The following is an 18712-nucleotide window of genomic DNA, read 5'->3' on the forward strand; positions in this document are numbered from 1 at the left end:
TTGACCATCTGGAGAAAGGAGGAGATGCGATGGAAGGCGGCATGGGTTCCCAGGTGCCAGGCAAGATGTCCCGAAGTCCCAGCAGTCGCCCAGCTCCTCCCAGCCTCCTGTGTGCTGCTGTGTCCAGCCAGGGTGCTTTGTCCAGTGCTGCCGCATTCTCCCCAAACACTGACTTGTACTGGGCCCTGCCCGCATACACTTCCAGAGGATCCAGCAAGTTGTGGACGACGGCTCCCCAGGCAGAGGGAACAGCCTTGCCCTTGAGCCAGCAGCCCTCAGTGGCTGGAGCAGAGGGAGAGGAGGGGAGAGATGAGACTGTGACTGTTTGACATCGCTGAAGACCCCGAGAGTTCTAAAGGGGTCCCCAGCACTGACTCGAGGGAGTATGTTTGAGCAACTTTCTCAGTGTCCCTGAGCCTCACTTCCCTCATGTGTAAAATGGGAAGGATAATGCTGGCCTCAAATGAGCTGTCAAGTGTGGCGTTTACAGTCCTCAACTTCATGTGTGTGCCCTTGGCCCAGAGAGCCGTCACTCTCAGTAGGCCGCCTTGTGTTCAAGGTGTGGATCCGACTCCTGCTGTGGACTTGTCCCCAAAGGCCTTTCCCCAGCTTCAAAGCATCAGGAATACCCTCCCCTGCCTTCTAGGAGCCAAGAGACTGGAGTCAGGTCCATGGTGGATGAGTGGGTGGGCGTGCAGAAGTTCTGGGGCACCAGAACTTCTAGAGGCCTTTGTTTAAAAGTCTTAGTGCGTAAGCCAAGTACAGACCCTGGAGAGGCAGAGAGGACCAACAAGCCCCTTCTGCCCTCCGGGACCGCCAGCCGCTCCTGCAGCAAGTAGGCACCCCCACCTGCTGGGCTGCTGGGGCCCCTCCCAGGTTACAGCCCTTTCTAAGGGAGTGGCCCTTAGACTGAGGTCAGGACGAGAAGGGATCTGGCAAAGAGGAGAAGGAAATACGGAAAGCTAGCAGGAGAGCGCAGCGCGCAAGGGGTAGGCAAGGTGTTGAGGTGAAGTTGAGCTGGGTGCCTGGGTAAGAGAAAAGCAGGCCTGTGAGGCTGGACAAGGCTGGGGTGTGGCTGTGAGAGGGTGAGGAGTGATGTGAGCTGGGGACCTGGGGGTCGTGTCTAAATACTGCCGTCACGGAAGCTCCCAGCGTGGGGTCTCAGAACTTACAGGAGCATTTTTTAGGGTCAGGGAAGCACTGACTTAGGTGACTGACCAACTAGGCTGAAGCAGGGAGACTGATTTGAGGACTAGGGCTCCTTCCCCTGCTCCCCCTTGTTGGTCCACGACCAGAGGGCCTCTGCAGCACCATGGGTGGAAGGAAGCTCGGCTTTGCCGCTTACAAGCTGTGTGACCTTGGGCAAGCTATGTGATGTCTCTGCCTCAAGTTTCCTCATCTATCAAATGGGGATAATAATTACACCTGTATCACAGGTTTGTTTTAGGAGTCTGTGAGTTAAAACCTGCAAGGCGCTCAGAACTATGCCTGGCATGGGGTACAGCTGTGCCTCTCATAATCATCTGCCATTAGCAGATGCTTTCTTCTAGCCGAGAAAGTTCTTTTGCCTGATACATAGTAGGAGCATAGTAAATACACCCTGACTGAATGTCTCTGCTGATAATGATCAACTGTGAATTCTGGTACAGTGTGTTTATGTGTGTGTTTGGGTGGGGGCAGGGAGGGTGGGGGTGCTTCTCCTGGCACAGTCCCCTGCCAAGGGGAGGCCTTCTTGGGAGGACCTTGTCAGGCTTGACACGCTCCCCACCCCCCCAGGCTTGAGACCAGAGGAAGCAGCAACTTTCTTCGCTGGGAAAGTGTTGTGGGGCTCAAGCGTTTGGGGGTTTTCAGAGTCAACCGTCAGAGGCGAGGGAGTTTCTCTGCTGGCGGTGGCAAGGGCTCTCAGGGTGCACACAGCCTGTAAGCGGACCTCTGCGGTCTGCAGGGAAAATGCCGACTGTGTTTATTTTTCACCTGAGCCTGCAGGAAGTGGGGGTGGGGAGAGGGAGGCGGGAGCAGCCAGGCCCAAGCTCGCCTTCAGAGCAGGGGAGACCGACCTCAGGAGTCCCTTATTTCCACCTCCTCCTGCCTGGCCCTGCCCTAGGGCCTCTTCCTGGCTCCAGCCTGCTCAACAAGAGGAGGGCATGTGAGGGCACCAGAGTGAGGAATCTCCAGACATGGGCTAAGCCCAGAAGGATGAGGACCCGCTTTGGGATGATGGATTTTGAAGTGGCGTGGGACGAACAGTAAGAGCAATGCCAAGGCAGGAAGGTCCGCCTGTGCTAAGGCCTCAGCAGGCATGGCCTCCCAGCCCAGGGGTCTCAGAGTCCTGGACTCGTCCTGAGTGCTGCAGTCTGGAGGGAAACGGGAAAGGGCTGTATGCAGAGGTCAAAACAAGGGTGTGGGAGTGTGCTGGTCAAGGAATACAGTCTGCTGTCCCGTCTGTCATTGGCTTATACATCCCACCATGAGTGCCCAGCTCTCTGCTTGCAGAGGTTAGAAGAGGCTGTGCCGTCCAGATATTCGGGGATGAGGGGTGGCAGACAATCCATCAAGGCCTGCCTCCTTCCCTAGGAACGGGACAGTCACCATCAGGGGAGGAGAGAAGCTCCAGTCACTAAGTTCCCCAGACGCAGGCAGGCCCCAGGCAACTCCACCCTGCTGTCTGGGCAGCCTAGCCCTGGGACAGCCTTGTGCTGAGGCCATGGAGCGGGACGTTCTGTTGGCTGAGGCGGGCATGGGGCACCAGGTCCCGCGCCAGACAGTTCCCCACCCCCCACCCCAGCTACCACCACCAGGCGTGGAGGGGGCTGGGGAGTGAACTCAGAGGCAGCCTGCATGAACGTGGGAAGGACCGGCCAGGCCCTCGGTGCTCTGCCCTGGAGCCCTGGCACCTCGGGTCCTCCAGCTGCCAGCAGGTTCTCAGTGCCCCCTCTGCCCACCTGGCACCTCTCCTGTGGTTTGGCAGTAGACTCCTGTTTAATGAGGCTTTTCCCCAGTTCCCAGGGAAGGCTGGTGGACAGGATGAGGCCTCAGTGCACCTGCCGCTGTTGCACACGTACATACCGGGCTTGAGGCTGAGCTAGATTCTGAGGGTTCCTCGGCTTAGAGTGAGCTGTGCTACATACAACGTGGAGCTTAACTAGCCTGGCCAAGGAGGGTTGGCTCTAGCCATCTGTCAGGTGAGAGAGCTCTCTAGGACTTCTGGCCCATGCTAGCCGTCTACAGGGAAGGTGGTTTGCTGAGAAATCCACTGTGGAGCCATCCTCTCCTTTCCTTGGAGCAGATACCCCCTCTCAACCTCCCACTCCGGGAAGGGTGGGACTCTGGGACTGTCCTCCTAGAGCTGGCACCTTGGACCCCAGGCTCTGCTCCTAAGATTTCCCAAGCTCAGAGCTGCCCACTCCACCAGCCAGGCTTTTACCCCTGAGGGCTGAAAAGCCAGCGCCAAGGTGGGATGGCAGGGCCTTCTCTGAAGCGGTTTAAACTTGAAAGCCCTATGGCCTGGAGGGACCTGTTCACTCCACCACCTGCACTGGGCTCCAGGCATTTGTGCCCTTAAGACGGCAAATGGTGGGATGCCCCCACTAAGGTCCCAGCTTCTTGAGGGAGTCCCTGAGGCTAGTCTTCCCTGTGTGCCACGAGGCCTCGGATCTGGCTAATCCCTGTCCTAGGAATTTATCAGGTTAAGGAGGCCCCTGAGGTTTCCAGAAAGCTTTCTACCTTCATAGGCCCTGGGCTCCTGCCTCCAAAATTCTAGGGTATAACAGGATTTTTGCATCTGTGACCAATTAGGTAGCAGGGTTGAATAGGCTCATGCTTATTTTACAAGGAGCAAACTGGCCTGGGATCCTACAGAGGTAAGGTTACCGAAAAGGTCAGCAAGCCTAGTAGCTGTGCTTCCCAGCCCACTTCATATCCTAGGCACACTTAAGAGATGACCACTGGAGTCAGTGGAAGAGGTGGCTGAAGGCTAAAGCAACGAGGTTAAGTCCTGGGCATAATGAGCAGGGAGAGAGGAAGGTAATGGGGTTAGAGAGGTGATTAGGGTCTGATCCTAGGGCTGTATATGCCTGGGGAAGTTTGGTGCAGGCTCCAGGCTGACATGATCTGATTTATATGGCTGCTGGATGGAAGAGCAGGAGACTGTTGTGTCTGCCAGGTGGGAAGTGACTGTGGCTTAGACTGGGTGGGGACAGGGAGAAAGGAAGAAATGGTTGGGTTCTGATATATTTTGAAAGTAGAGCCATTAGGATTTGCTGACACACTAGAGGTGGAGTGTGAGAAAAAGGAGCATCAGAGATGACTCCAAGCTGTTTGGTCTCAGCAACTGGAAGGAGGGAGTTGATATTAACTGAGGAAGATGGAGAGGAATGTTTGGGGCAAAAAGTCAAAGGTTCTACTTTGGACATGTTGCATTTTGGGAGCATTTGGAGAGTAGCGTTCCGGGGAGAGGTAGAGGCTGCGGAGATACAGATGTAGCAGTCATCAGATGAAGACGTTTAAAGCTGTGAGCCTGGATGGGAGCACCCTTGGGAGGTGAGGATTGATACAGAAGAACTGAGGGCCAGACTTGGGTCAGGACAGGAAAACGATGAAGAGCCAGAAACAAGGCCAAGGAGGAGTGGCCTCAGAGGTTAGAAGAAAATCGGAAAGTGTGGCATTCTGGAATCAAAGTGAAGAACCTATTGCGAGGAGGAGGGAGAAGTTAGTTGTGTTCAATGTGCCGAGAAGCCAAGTACAATGAAGACTGAGAACTGACTTTTGAGTTCGGCAACGTGCAAGTCCCTGGGGACCTTGACAAGTCATCTGGTGAAGTGATGGGGGCAAGAGGCTGGCTTGGATGAAGGGATAACAAGGGCTGAGGACTGGAGGTAGAGGACAAGGACTGCTCTGCTGAGATGTGCAATAAAGGGAAGCAAGAAAAGAGGTGACACCCGGAACATTGACAGCTTGGAGACACGGCAATCTGCTGGTCCCCTGAGTGGGAATAAAGAGTGGTCTAGCACAGGGCTAAAACTCAGTACATGAAGAAATCACATTCCCCACATATCCCATATCTGTCCCAGTCTCCTCTCTCTCCTGCCAGACACCTGTGGGCCTAAGAAACCTACCTTCCACTCCCCTACACAATCCCAACCTGTTACTGTTGTTTGGGTCTGTGCTGGGAATAAAAGAGGAGCTGAGAGTGACAGGACCTTCCTTTCCCCAGCTTGCTCAGAAAGCCTGGCCTTCAAATAGCAACAGGAAGGTCACAGCAACCAAAACCTGGAAATGACATGGCCCTGTCATCAGTCTCCCCAGGCGATGCTGCCAGGCATGTCTGCCATCTCCAGGCAGGCCTCCTTTGGCATAATAAGACCAAAGGGTCTGGCCCCTGTGGAACCAGGCACCACAGGGAAAGGGAGGCACTATGAGTAGTGTTTCATCCTTACCCTTCAGGGTGAATGAGGGGCTTCTTTCATGTCGTCATGACAGCCATTTCCGACAAGGCAACGGGTGCGCGGGTATGGTAATAAAGTTAGCTCCAGGAACTGAACCTGGTTGGCAGACTCTCAGGCTTCAAGTGGAGAGCCCTCAGGGAGCTCTCCTGCCTGCGGTCAGGAGCAGGCTCTGGTCGGAGGTGAGGCATTGGCCTCAGGAAGTAGGTGTAGTGTCAAATCCATGCCAGTCACAAAGGAGCCAGCACTATTAACAGTAACTCCTGTCTTCCTGAGACACTGATTAGCCCTGGGATCTAAGACTCCTCCTGGTGGACGGCAGAGGGATGAGAGGGAGGCTGACAGGTGGTAATGTCGGCAACTTACCAACATCTGGGGGGAAGGGTGCAGCTTGTAGCCCAGCCTGAAGCTTCCCTGGAGGCAGGAATGTGGGGGAGATGGTGGCCAGGACTGCTGCAGACACGCATGGGATCCTGTGCCCACCTGGGAGCCTCCTGCCACGGCTACAGTGTGATTCATACCTGCCCGTCCCTTTAGCCTCACCTGGACTGCCAAGAGCCAGTGCCAAAGGACCTAAGCCAAGTCTTCCCACCAAGAGCGACCCTAACCTTCCCCAAAGCTGGTGATGAAGGGTCATGAGCCCCAGCCATTATACTGGCTACATTCATCCAGTGAGAAATTTCACCTATGGGCTGGGAAGAAGCCCAGACCACAACCTCTATAATCATTAGTGTCTTGCCCCAGATACGTCCCAAAGATACTTCTGTGCCGTGGGTTAGTGGTCGCTCATCTGTGAGCCCAGCCAGCAGCATCCCCATAGGTGGGCTTTTACAAGTGGTGCTAACCTTGAGCTTTAGATGATGTCTCCAGGGCCCCGGCCAGCAAAGGTGTGCACTGAGGATATGCAGAGCTGAGCCGTGGCCCTGAGCAGCACACTCCCTGTGGCTGGTTCTGATGGGGAGCCCCCGTCCCAGCCTGAATGAGTCATCTCATGACAAATCCATGTGACCAGTGTGAAAAGTAAGAGTCCTGTGGTGCCGAGGAAACAGGAAGTGTGGAGGCTGGGTGGGTTGGCTCTGGAGGGAGCCTAGCCACACCTGGAGCCAGCTTGCTCCACCTCCCTTGAAGAAGAAAAGGCTCCCTCCACTATGTCATCAAATCCTCTTAAGCGGTGGCTCCAGAGGGTCAGACACAAGCCCCTCAGTCTGGGGGCCAGAGGAGAAAAGCAAGCTCCAGGCTGTCCTAAGGCTGAAGGCGTGAGCAACTCACCAGGCAAGCCATTGGGCCTCAGAGAAACTGGGGGATCTCTGAAACCAAGAGACAGGAAGAATTTCCTGGGCAGGGGGAAAATGCCTCCTAGAGCTGAGGGCAAAGAAAGACTGAGAGACTCTCTGGGAGACTGGACTCTTTGGGCAAAGTCTGGGGTGAGGCTGGTGGAGAGCCACTGGACACAGGGTAGCTTGAGTGGGGTCCTGTCCAGTGAAGCCTGTGGTTTTGACCACCTCCACTTTCCTCTGATGACTGGGCTACCCCCACACAGCAAATTGTGACTTTTCTTATATGTGCACCCCAGTCCTGTGCCTTCCTCCCTCAGGTCCCCCACATTCACCCACCCACCCTCCTCATTTTTCAGCACAACAAGGCCACTCAGCCTTCCCATGGCGTCCCCCAACTTTCTCCTCTCTATGACCATTTCAGCAGCCCACACCCCACACCTGCACCAGCCGACATCAGCCAGAAGCAAGGTATGGATCCTGGATGGGAAGGGCCCAACAAGACCCAGAGCTGGGGAGTGGCGGGGAAAGGGGATCAAGTCCCTGCCTTCTGAGAGCAAGAGGCTAGATAGTTTTTGAAGGCACCAAAGAGGTGGGCAAGGTGGTACCAGGTCAAAATGTGAAAGTTTGAGGTTTAGGTAAGAGACTGAATCCTGAGTGGCTAACCAGTGCCAGTATGGGAGTAGGCCTCTGTGTGAAGATGATAGAGAACTTGTAGTCTTTCCCTCCCCACAGTGAGAAAATGGAAAGTGGTGGTTGTGATGGCTGATTCACCTCAGCCTCGGGCAAAGTCATTCTGAAATCAGCCACTGTCGGCTGTGGGAAACCTGCTGACTCAACCCAGGGGAGGAGGGGGCAAGAGGAATGGGTGGAGCCCTGGATCCCTGGGCTCCTGGGCCAGGGGGTCTGCCTCCTGCCCAGAAAGCCAGGCTAGAGTCCCCAGCAGAGAGGCCCCAGTTGTAGACCAGCAATGAGCCAGGGTGCGGCAAGGTTTGGTCTTCCACTCCTTCATGACTCCAGCTCTGCCACTACCCAGCCACTGTCCACAAGCAAGTCACACCAACCATCTGCCCTTGATGCCCACAGTCTGCAAATGGGGCACTCTGATCACACCAGGCTAATCCTGAAAAGACCAGTATGTCTGGTCCTCTAGCACAGGGACAGGGGATCTTGAGGGCCCCACAGGAGGCTCTAGGATGCAGGAACCAGCTGGAGCAGCTTCTGGGTCAGGCTAGCTCACTTACTCTGCCCTCTCCCCTGCAGGAGTTCATAGGCCTCTGCAGACCCCTGACCTCTCTGGCTTCTACTCTCTGACCTCAGGCAGCATGGGACAGCTCCCCCACACTGTGAGCTGGTAAGTGAGGGCTCAATGGGAAAGGGGCCCCTTGTGCTGGCTGGACCCATACCCGCCCTTCCACTTTCCTCCTCCACTCTTCTGTGCGGAGCACCTTGCTGCCAGCTCTATACAAGTAATGGGCTGGCCAGCCACTCTAGCCTTGCCTCAGCCAGCCACACAAACTCCCTTTGGAAAGGCAGGAGACCCAGCCCTGTCACGCTCCACCTTAATGTCTAGGAGACTTGAATGGGGGAACCCTGGGCTGTTTAGGGTCATATGAGTGTGTGAGATAGAAAGGCAGGCCTGAGCAGGGAGGTGGCAGCTTGCAGGACACAGGAGAGGTCGCTGTTTCCCAGTGGCCTGGCGGACAGGGGGATGCTACCCACTCGCCTCTGTGTCTACTGCCGGCTGGTCCCCTCCTTGGCAGAGTTGCTCGAAGTTCAGGGTCTGTCTTGCCCGTATGGTGCCTGCTTCAGTCCAAACTCCTGGCAGCCTGCTTGTAGAGTCCACTAATGCTGGGCCAGGAAAAGCCAACCTGGATCCTATGCAGCAAATCCAACCATGAGCCAAAGGGCCTGTCTTTGGCTGGAGCAGGGTCTTGGCAGGGTATGTGACCTTTTGCTCATCAACCGCAGTTTGACCAAGGCAGGTCTCAGGCCTCTCCAGGTTGCGACAGTCACCCAAAAGTAGGAAAGCTTGGCTTCCCTGGGCCTGCCTGCCTCTTTCTACTTGTCCTTTATCCACATTCAGCTCACTCTTCCATGTCCAGATTCACCTTGGATAAAGGTTCACCTTGAATACAAATCAGGACTATCCCCAGGATTGACGTGTGGCAGGCAAGTTCTGGGCACCAGAGAAGCACTGCTCCAGTGGGTTGATCCTCAGGTCCCTGCCTCCCATCTCTCAGTCCACCTAGTGTACAACTTAGACAAGAGGCCAGTTACAAAGCATGGGTAGCAGTGCTTTGATTGAGGGCTGTAGAAGCCTGGGGGGACACCTCATCCAGTTTGGGATTCCCACGGCTGTTTCAGAAGAAAGGCTGTTTTGGCCAAGTAAGACCTTGACAGATGACCAGGAGTTTGAAGCAAAGTGGGACAGAACAATCCCAAGTGTTAACAGTGGGCATAAAGGTCCTATGGCAGGTATGGAAATAAGCCCAGATTTCACAAGATGAGACTGGAGGGGACCCAGGGATCTACTAAGCTCAGTGCCAGGAGAGTGCTGCCATTTCTGGCCCTTATACACCAGTAGAAAGGAGGTTAGCCTGCAGAGAGAAAGGTTGCCCTCTGGTGGCAGATGTTTAAAACATACACTAGAGCGGTCCAAACGGAAGCCAGTTTACCTTATTACACTAGGGGTCAGGCCTGAGCACAGGGGGGAAGTCCTTCCCCACATCTGGCCAGTAGTCAGACTAACATTTGGCCAGTAGCCAGACTGCTAACAGCTATCTCTCCCAACCACAGGCCCAGCCCTCCTCTCTACCCCCTGTCCCCTTCCTGCGGATATAGACAGCACTTCCCTGCCCCCACCGCAGCCCCTGGCGCCCCCTACCCCAGGTGAGTCCCCCACCCTGCAGCCAGGCTCCTGCTTCCTGTTGCCCAGGCTTCAGTGCCCACAAGAGGCTATGCCCAGGCCAGTGCTTGCCCTCTGTTAGTCGTCTGTCCATCCGTCCGTCTGTCATTCTCCAGCCCCGAGCTGCCCTGTGACTGAGAATGAAGCCAGTGGGAGTGTAGGAGGCTTAAGCCCAAGCTGTATTGTGCAAAGCACCAGAGAGCAGCCAGAGAGTGCAGGCACACGTGTGCAGGTGTGTGTGCACTCACCTCTTGTGCATCCTGAAAAGGCAAGTCAGGACACCTCTCTTGGACACTCCTGGAGCTCTGTCCAAACTCAGGCAGCACCTCTTACACGTCTCAGGGGCCACCTGCTCAGTGACCCCACACTGTTCAAGTGGGGACTGTGTCCCTGCGTGTCCTCTCGCTTAGCTCACCTCCCTGGGGACAGACCTGTCTGGGTATGGAACGGGTTTGTCAGCAGACACTTCTAGACCTACTGGAGCTGCCAGCCCAGTGGGGGAGGGAGAGATACAGCAGCTATCTGGGTGAAGGGGGAGCCCCAAGGAGACCCAGCCATATCTGATGGGTCAGGACAAGCTTCGTGAGGACAGCTCTTGAGCGAGGGGGACAAAGATAACAGCAACCAGCTGGAGATGGCTGAGGGGCAGGAAGTGATGGGAAATGGGGTGGGGAATGGGTGTGCAATTCCTAAGAAGCAGCCTGGGTTTTATTCTATGAGCAATGGGGGGAACAGCACTCAAGTGCTATTATATGGAGGGAGACCTGGAGGGGTCAGTGAGGAAAGTAAGGAAGCCCACAGGGCAGCTACAGGTTGAGGCTGAGCTGGTGAGAGCAGGAGATGAGAAGGGGACTGATTCAGAAGTTATTCAGGACTCCAGGAAGCACCTGAATCTGCTGCACATGTAGATTCTCGCAGTGTCTGTGCAGTGTTGGGAGCAGGTGTCTGTATTTCTGTGTACTTGTTCAGCCAGTGGGGTTGGGTGACCGTTCGCCTGTCCTCGTGTGCTGTGCAGGGGCCTCTGTGTGTCCATAGATCTGGGCCGTACATGCCTGGCTCAGTGTTAACTCTTCTTTTGCCTCTAGGTTCACCCATCCACCCCTGATGCTAGGTTCTGGTGTCCCTGGTCACCCCGCAGCCATCCCCCACCCAGCCATCGTGCCCTCTTCAGGGAAGCAGGAGCTACAGCCCTATGACCGCAGCCTGTGAGTGGAACAAACACTTGGCGGGGGGGGCAGGGAAAATAAGCAGACCCCAGGACACATTCCTCTCACCAGGGCCAAGCCCTCCCTCCAGGGACTGCCAGGAGATCCCCTGTCAAGCCATCTTGTGGCAGTTTACCACTACCACTGACCAGTTTTTTTGACCCTCAGAAGCAGGAGTGGGGTGGACAGAATGGGGGACAAGGATTTAGGTTGAGCCCAGAGAGGAGGGGCTTTCCTTACTTAGCTACAAAATTCCTATAAGGAACAATAGTGAGCTCTGCTCACCTACTTTGGGGCAGCTAAAATAAGATACCATTTACAAAACCCTAGTATATCTATCCAACCACACACACACAGAGACAGACAGACGCACAGGACACGGGAGAGGGGCGCATTAGGTGCACACCGTGAGGGCTCCTGAGTGTTCATCTGTCCCTCAGGAAAGCACAAGCAGACTCCAAGGCAGAGAAGGAAGCCAAGAAGCCAACCATCAAGAAGCCACTCAACGCCTTCATGCTATACATGAAGGAGATGAGAGCCAAAGTCATTGCGGAGTGCACGCTCAAGGAGAGTGCAGCCATCAACCAGATCCTGGGCCGTCGGGTGAGGCCATGGGGGCAAGTGGGCTGGTAGGGGTGACTACCCTGACTACCTTCACCCTGAGCAGCCTGCCAACTCTCTGATGCATCCTCCATCTGCCCCCCTTCCCCACTGCAGTGGCATGCACTGTCCCGGGAAGAGCAGGCCAAGTATTATGAGCTGGCCCGCAAGGAGAGGCAGCTGCACATGCAGCTATACCCAGGCTGGTCGGCGCGGGACAACTATGTGAGTGGCCAAACACACGCAGTAGGGGAGCCTTCTGCATGCCATACCCCAGAGGAAGTCAGGACTGCTGTCCTGAAGGCACACAGGAGGAGGGGACAGGGTGGAGGAGAGGCTCAAGACCTTTGATGGCTAGCTCAGGAAGGCTCAGATGAGGGGAGCCGGCTGTGAAGGCAGGCTCGCATCCCATCCCCTCCCCAGGATGTGCTTCCACACAGGGCCGTTGTGCAGTATTTGATTAGGTCAGCACAAAGAAGTAAATGAGCGTGAAGTCACCTCCTCCTTCAAAATGGAGGCCAGTGTGGGGAAGGGAGGAGGAGCCCCTAATTTCCCTGTGGTTACCTAGCAAAAACTGGTGTCAAGAAAACACCAGGGCCCCAGGTCAGGTCAGAGGGGACGGTGGGCCAGGAACCCCAGGGGCAGCCTGACTAGGCAGTAGGCTGCAGGTGTCCCAACCACTCACACCCAGAGTCCTGAGCATCTTCCACTTTGTTCCCTGCAGGGGAAGAAGAAGAGACGGTCGAGGGAAAAGCACCAAGAATCCAACTCAGGTGAGGCCTTCCCTCAGAGCTAGGCCTGCATCTCACAAATCAAAGCCCCACCAGAATAAGAGCTGTACTAAATCCAAGGGAGTTCAGATGGTCAAGAATCTGCCTTCCATGCAGGAGACCCAGGTTTGAACCCTGGGTCGGGACGATCCCCTGGAGAAGGGAACAGCAACCCACTCCAGTATTCTTGCCTGGAGAACCCCGTGGACAGAGGAGACTGGCATCATGAGTGGACACAAAGAGTTGGACATGACTCTTTACTATTTTAAGTCTCAGGGAAGACCAGCAGAATTTTATTTTCGGCTGGGCTGGGTCTTCATTTCCGCCTAAGGGCTTACTCTAGTTGTGGGGCAGAGGCTCTACGGCATGCAGGGTTCAGTAGTTGTGGCTCCCAGCTTGCGAGCACCGGCTCAACAGTTGTGGCGCACAGGCTTAGTTGCCCTGCAGCATGTGGGGTCCCAGGACAGGGACCGAACCTGTGTCTCCTGCATTGCCAGTGAATTCTTTATCACTGAGCCACGAGGGAAGCCCGAAGCCAATTCTTGTAGCAATGGTTTGTGACCCACCACATACACTCCTTTGTAAGCCCTCCTAACAGCCACCCTCTGCCAGAGAACCTAGTGAGGAACTGAGTGTTTGAATCAAGACTAAACCCAAACACTGCATCCAGATTAGTTCTGCGGAGGTGAGCATCAGGCTGTCTGGGTGGAGTGCGAGCCACGCTCCAGGCCCGAGCTCTATAGTCACACAGCCTGTTGGCTGGTGCCTAGTAGTTTCTCTATCGCCCCAGCCCCTCTTTCTCATGGAGGTGCCAAGTGCACTGTATAGAGGACCCAGGAAAGCCACACCCTGCTCCAGGTAATCTTCCTGTGGGTGAATTCCTGTCCCAACTCTGGTAATTCACACTCCATATCCATGAATATATCCATATCCACACAGGGGGCTAGTACTGGGGCTCAGCAGAGTCCTCAGTCTTTTCTCTAAGATTGGACAATGTTCAATCGTGTATAGCATAGGCTTTAAGTGACAACACAAGGGGAAATGAGTCAAGCAAGACTGGGCACTGGCAAAGATGAAGAAAAACTGATGGCTAAAATAGATGGACAAAATGGGCAGGGCCTTGGGGGAGGGGATGGGAAGGCCTAAGGCAGAAGAAGCTTGATCCCCATGGGCCCCTCAGGCCCTTCTCTCAGCCCCTTTGCTGCAAGGGGCCCCACAAGGCAGAGAGGAGCCAGCCTGATAGGGTCTCCTCCCTCCCACCCCCACCATTCTTCCCCTGCCTCTCTACTGCCAGCTGGGTGCCAGCCTTTCCTGATACCTTGGCTTTGGGCCCTTGGCCTCCCACTAAGACTGGACAGGCCATGGAGAGGCCCTTGCCTGTAGGGACTGTGGGGTATCTGTGACTGGCTAACACTGATATTACCTCTTCTTTCTGGGCCCTGCTCTGCCCTGCTGCCTGCCTGCCCGCCCTCTGCCCTGCTCTGCCCCTCTGGCATGGCTGTGAGCAGACCCTGGCTCGCCTAAGAAATGCCGTGCTCGCTTTGGCCTCAACCAGCAGACGGATTGGTGTGGTCCGTGCAGGTGGGTTTGTCCCCACCACCACCCTCCCTTTGCTTCAAGCTGCTTCCCTGACTCTGCACAGATTCTGCTGGGCCTGCTGTTCTCCTTTGGCCTCTAGCCCCCCAACATACCCACAGACTGGGAAGCCAATGCCTCCTGAGAGTGAGAATGAACACAGCTTGTGAGGAAGATCTCTTGGGTCTAAGTGGAAGGAATAGAGAATATCCTAGATGGAAGGAAAGGCAGGCTTAAAAGGCATCTCTGGTGCCTGGTGCCCGGTGCCCAGGGTTCCCTGGTAATGGATGTGCTAATCGGGCCGAGCAGGTCCATATTAGACAAATCTCACACACAGCATTTAAGTGGCTCAAACCCCTGTCCCCAGGCCTCAGCGTCATTGTGGACCACCAGCTCCTTCACGTCAAATTGGGATCCCTGTTGTACCACACTGAGCCTCACATCTAAGAACAACAAAGTAGTACTGTAGTAGAGAATAACCTGAATAAGGTAAATGCCCAATAGGCATGTGACCTACTGAGACCAGAGGTAGGGAGAGGTGAACACAGGTACCCCTGGCACCCATACTCAGATCCTATGGCATTAAACCTGTGTTTCACCATACAATATTTGTATATGGGAAAAGAAAATATACCTACCAAATGGCTCAGGCCTGGCCTATATATATTAGGCTCAGGCCAGGCCTGCCGGGGCCAAGGCTGAGGCTGCTCCAGGCATTAAGTTCACTGACTCTAGGGAATACTTGTTCAGCCCCGAAGGGTACCCCTACATTCCCTAAGAACAAAGAGGAATTTGGGGGAGTAAGTGTGTGTACGTATGTACACATGATGGGAGGCAGCCCTGTCCTCAAACAGAAAATAAGATGGTAGGAATGGGTGAGACAATTCCCTTTCTTCCCCTTCTCTGCTCCTAGCATAGCTCTAAGTATTTGGAATGCTCAGGGCTAGAAGCCACAAGCACACATTAATCAGATCTGAGCTTCACAGACACGTGAAGCAGAGCTGCAACAGCCTAGACTAGGAGACAGCTGTCCTGGAAGATAGCAGGCAGCCCACACACGGAGCTACAAAAGGTCCCTGTGCCATCTAGTGGCTCTGTTGGGAACTGCACCTGTCCATGGTCTGGGCCAGGCCCAGCAGTTGTCAGGCTAAGTCCTAAGGCATAGGCATATGTAAGTAAGTCATGGGGAAATAGGCCTGTGCAAGGACAGCATTTTTTGGTTGTGGTGTATGACTATGAATTCACCCTCTGTTTACAGATAACTCTCTTCACTATTCCTAGGAGGAAAAAGAAATGCATTCGGTACTTACCCGGAGAAGGCCGCTGCCCCAGCCCCGTTCCTTCCGATGACAGTGCTCTAGGCTGCCCCAGGTCCCCAACTCCCCAGGATTCGCCCTCGTACCTCCTGCTGCCCCACCTCCCCACAGAACTGCTTGCTAGCCCTGCAGAACCGGCGCCTACATCACCAGGCCTCTCAGCCACTCTCAGCCTCTCAGCCCCCTCAGAGCGACCAGCAGAGTACACAGGTACAGCAACAGGAATCTCAGAGACAGGCATCCTAGCATGCACAGGACACATGGCTTCCTCCAGGGGCTCACCCTCTGAGAGGAAACGACAGAGTCCCAAAGCAGGTGGAAACCGGCCAGGGGGCCTGTTGGCTCCCTCTCACAGCTCAGGCCCTGGAGATTTCAGAGTCTGCACAACTTCTGCCTAAACCTGGGGCCATCAATCCAAACTGCTCCAAGTGATGGGAAGCAGATCTGTGTTGTGTCATTTCGTCAGGGGCATCCCCCATGCCTGTGGCAGGCTCCCTCCCTGTCTTGACAGCCAGGTGCCCCTGCCCCCCTTGCTTTTCCTCCATAGGTCATAGGTGGACTGGACTGAGCCCAGCTGCTTTCCGTACTCTCCCCTCCACCACTGCCCCACCTTCCCTGTACCAGATACTTCATGGACCAAGAACCAGCTGGTTTACCAAACAACATGTAAGCATGGTCACAACCACAAAGCTCAAGATGACAGTGCTTCTCTCTTAAGGGCCTGGAGAAGCCCTGTTTACAGAAAACCATCTGCTATCTGTAAGCTGAACCAAGGGAAGCTTCTACCCACATTCTTTTTAGCAGCTTTCAATAAGTGAATGGAATAGGTTAGATTTAGGCCTATCAGCCCGGCAACAGGAATAACCTGACACTACCTTACAGGCAAGTGTGGGTGGTGAGCGTTTGTGGCTATAGTTCAAATTACTTGGAAACGTTTCCTGAGAAATTCAACCACCTAAGAAGCCCTGATACCTAATGCCCTAGTCACTGGTTCAAGTCAGCTGTGGCTCAAAACCAGTGTGCATCCTTCCCCACTTCTGAGAGCCTTGTCTGATCCAATTCCAGCTTATCCACATCAGTCTAGCCAGCTCTTTAGACAGTTGTAAAAAAGGGCAAACCAAACCTCAGGACAGCCAGTACCTATTTTCCAGCGTGTAAGCAGGCCAGCTTCAGTTTCCCTATGGGGCTGCAGGAAGGAAGACCATATAACTAAAGCAGGAGCCCAGAAAACCTCTAGTGGTGAACATCGGGTTTTCACCACAGCCTACTTTAACCCATTTCTGAGCCAAGCTTCAACCCTGAGCCTTAAAAAACAAACATGTTTTAATTTAATTTAGTTTTGTTTTCTTCTTGCCTCCACTTCACTGTACGTAGCCTGAATCCAAAGATAAAGGGCTATCCTTGTACCCACACACACCCCTCAACAAAAGCCTAGTTCCTACTTTAGCCACTGACTTCTCAGAATCCAAAGATCGTATGTTCTAGTGTAGTGCTTCAAAAAGTCTTGAGAGAAAAATGACCACTGTAATATTCAAGATATTTTTGTATTGTTAATGCATATCACAGAAAAACTTTGATATGAGAATAAAGATACTTTTTACTGGGTTTCTTTTTCAAATCCTGCCTCTGAACAATAAGCTGTTTCACTGACAGTACGCCACTTGTTTCTTTTCCACAGTCACAAAACTGTGGGTTTCTTCTCTATTATGTTACACATGTTCAAGACCTTGAGCCAGGGATTTACTCTGGTCACCTCTCCTTAAGGGACTTGGGGCCTGCTCCAACCTAGAGAGCTCATGCTAGGTGTACAGCCCCTATTCCAAGCTGCGATCTTAACCCCGCTAGTCCTCTGACCTCACACTGATGCAGGCACAGGCCAACCTGCATCCATTGCTTATATGGGGATGGATTGGAAACTGCCACCCACAGCCCCTAAGTCAACCCAACCAGAAACAGGCACACATCACTGGGCTTAATTTCCCTCTGAAGGCAAAGAGAAGACAAGTGCATATCCTATTCTAAGGAAAACATGAACACAAAGCAATCTTTTATAAGTTGGTATTCTCGTAAAATCCAAAAGACGGATATTTTAAGCACCCTTTCCTCCCAAAGACCGACAAGATGCGTGATGTATTTCCTGAAGTATTCATTTTATACAAAACCTCTGAAGTTACAGAGCCAGCTCAAAAGGTCAGTCAACCATTAGATACAAATGTTGACCAAGAAGTGTATCACAATAGCCAGCGGCTGGGCCACCATCATGTTTTACAATTTTCACTTAATGCAGTTAATTTTTTGGACTTTATGTTTAAAAATATAAAGTCATCTTCCAGGGTAGTACCATTGAAGTAGGCCACTGGAAGTTGTAATCCTAGACTTGCTTTTTTCTGGGTGCTAGAGGAGACCAGCCATTCTCTTGACATCTGTCCCATTTAAAGAAATCCTCTCTGGCTACTGGCCTAGTTGTTTCAAAAAACTGCATTTTAACCAAGGCTTATGCAAGACCGGGCTGCTGCATCTGATCTGGTGTCTTATTTAAGAGCACACGGGACACATAACAATGCACTCTTTGTGTATGTGAGGGTAAAGAGGAGAGCTTTGGCAACATTCTTAAAATTGAACCAGCCTTAAAAATAAAAATTTTAAAAAAAACCTGACTTCAAAGAGGAAACTCAAATCCTCAGAGATCATACCAGCACATTCCTGTGAGGCCACAGGGTGACTTGAGAGTGTAGCCTCAAATTCAATTTCAAATACCACAGCAGTCCCACCTCATTTCCAGCCAAAAACTAGTCATTTTCTGAGATATTTCTGAGACACCCGAACTTCCCTTACAGATTCCTAGACAACTGGCAGATTTGCTTGAAATACAGAGCTTTGTTCCATCCCCTGCTAAAGCTGCTCCCCTGCCCTCCTGGGCTTAGAACACTCGGTGAGGGCTCCGCCCAGCAAGCTAGCAGAATCTCCCCAAGCCTCCCAAATTGACATTTCCCCCTCTATAGGAAGCCCTGTGGCTTAACTTCAGAACTGTAACTACACTTTGAACAGCCCAGAAGCTATGCTGCCCAACCTTATTCAGTGTTTAGTAAGCCTGGCTAAAGAAGGCCAGAATGGTTCTCTACACTGTTCTAAAAAAGAAAGGCTATTAGTTCCTGCATGCAATTCTAGGGGGAAAAAACTGCACAAAGAGTGGGCAAGGGTAACACAGACTTGCCAGGCCTATAAGATGTGAAACCAAAAACTAATTCATTATATTAAAAAAGCTAAACTGCCTTTTCTGTCAGGTTAGAAAAGCTGTTCTGGTGTAACTGTCAAGTCTCCAGAGAGCTTTAAGAGTTCACCATAGGGGCTTCCCAGGTGGTGCAAGTGGTAAAGAACCCGCCTGCCTATGCAGGATACTGGGGTTTGATGCCTATCCCCTGAGGGCACGGCAAATGCCTAGAGAACCCTTTGCACAGAGGAGCCTGGAGGGCTACAGTCTATGGGGTCACAAAGACTCAGACAAAACTGAGCACGCTCACACACACATGGGTTCTTGAAACAGAGCCAGTCACCAAAGCAGAACAGGTTCCTAGGTTGTGTCACCCCCCCAATCCCAACTATTCTAATCACCTATTTCAGAC

At 53.3% G+C, this 18712-nt stretch overlaps 1 protein-coding gene across 5 annotated transcripts in view; it reads left to right on the forward strand.

Moving 5' to 3' along the window:
* The window catches only part of TCF7 (transcription factor 7), a 32005-nt gene extending 15298 nt beyond the window's left edge, over positions 1-16707 (forward strand). The window contains exons 4-12 of one of the 5 annotated variants that reach the window (XM_061423491.1): positions 7075-7186; positions 7979-8069; positions 9515-9607; positions 10709-10828; positions 11269-11431; positions 11546-11653; positions 12153-12201; positions 13707-13779; positions 15055-16707. In XM_061423491.1, coding sequence (XP_061279475.1) covers positions 7075-7186; positions 7979-8069; positions 9515-9607; positions 10709-10828; positions 11269-11431; positions 11546-11653; positions 12153-12201; positions 13707-13779; positions 15055-15487 — 1242 coding nt within the window. In that variant the 3' untranslated portion in view covers positions 15488-16707. Of the gene's footprint in view, positions 1-7074; positions 7187-7978; positions 8070-9514; positions 9608-10708; positions 10829-11268; positions 11432-11545; positions 11654-12152; positions 12202-13706; positions 13780-15031 lie in introns of all 5 variants that reach the window. The other 4 variants (XM_061423494.1, XM_061423493.1, XM_061423492.1 and 1 more) reach the window with 4 other exon arrangements.
* Positions 16708-18712: the final 2005 nt, after the last annotated feature.

The sequence above is a fragment of the Bos javanicus genome, chromosome 7 (assembly GCF_032452875.1).
Source record: "Bos javanicus breed banteng chromosome 7, ARS-OSU_banteng_1.0, whole genome shotgun sequence".
NCBI classification, from domain to species: Eukaryota; Metazoa; Chordata; class Mammalia; order Artiodactyla; family Bovidae; genus Bos; species Bos javanicus.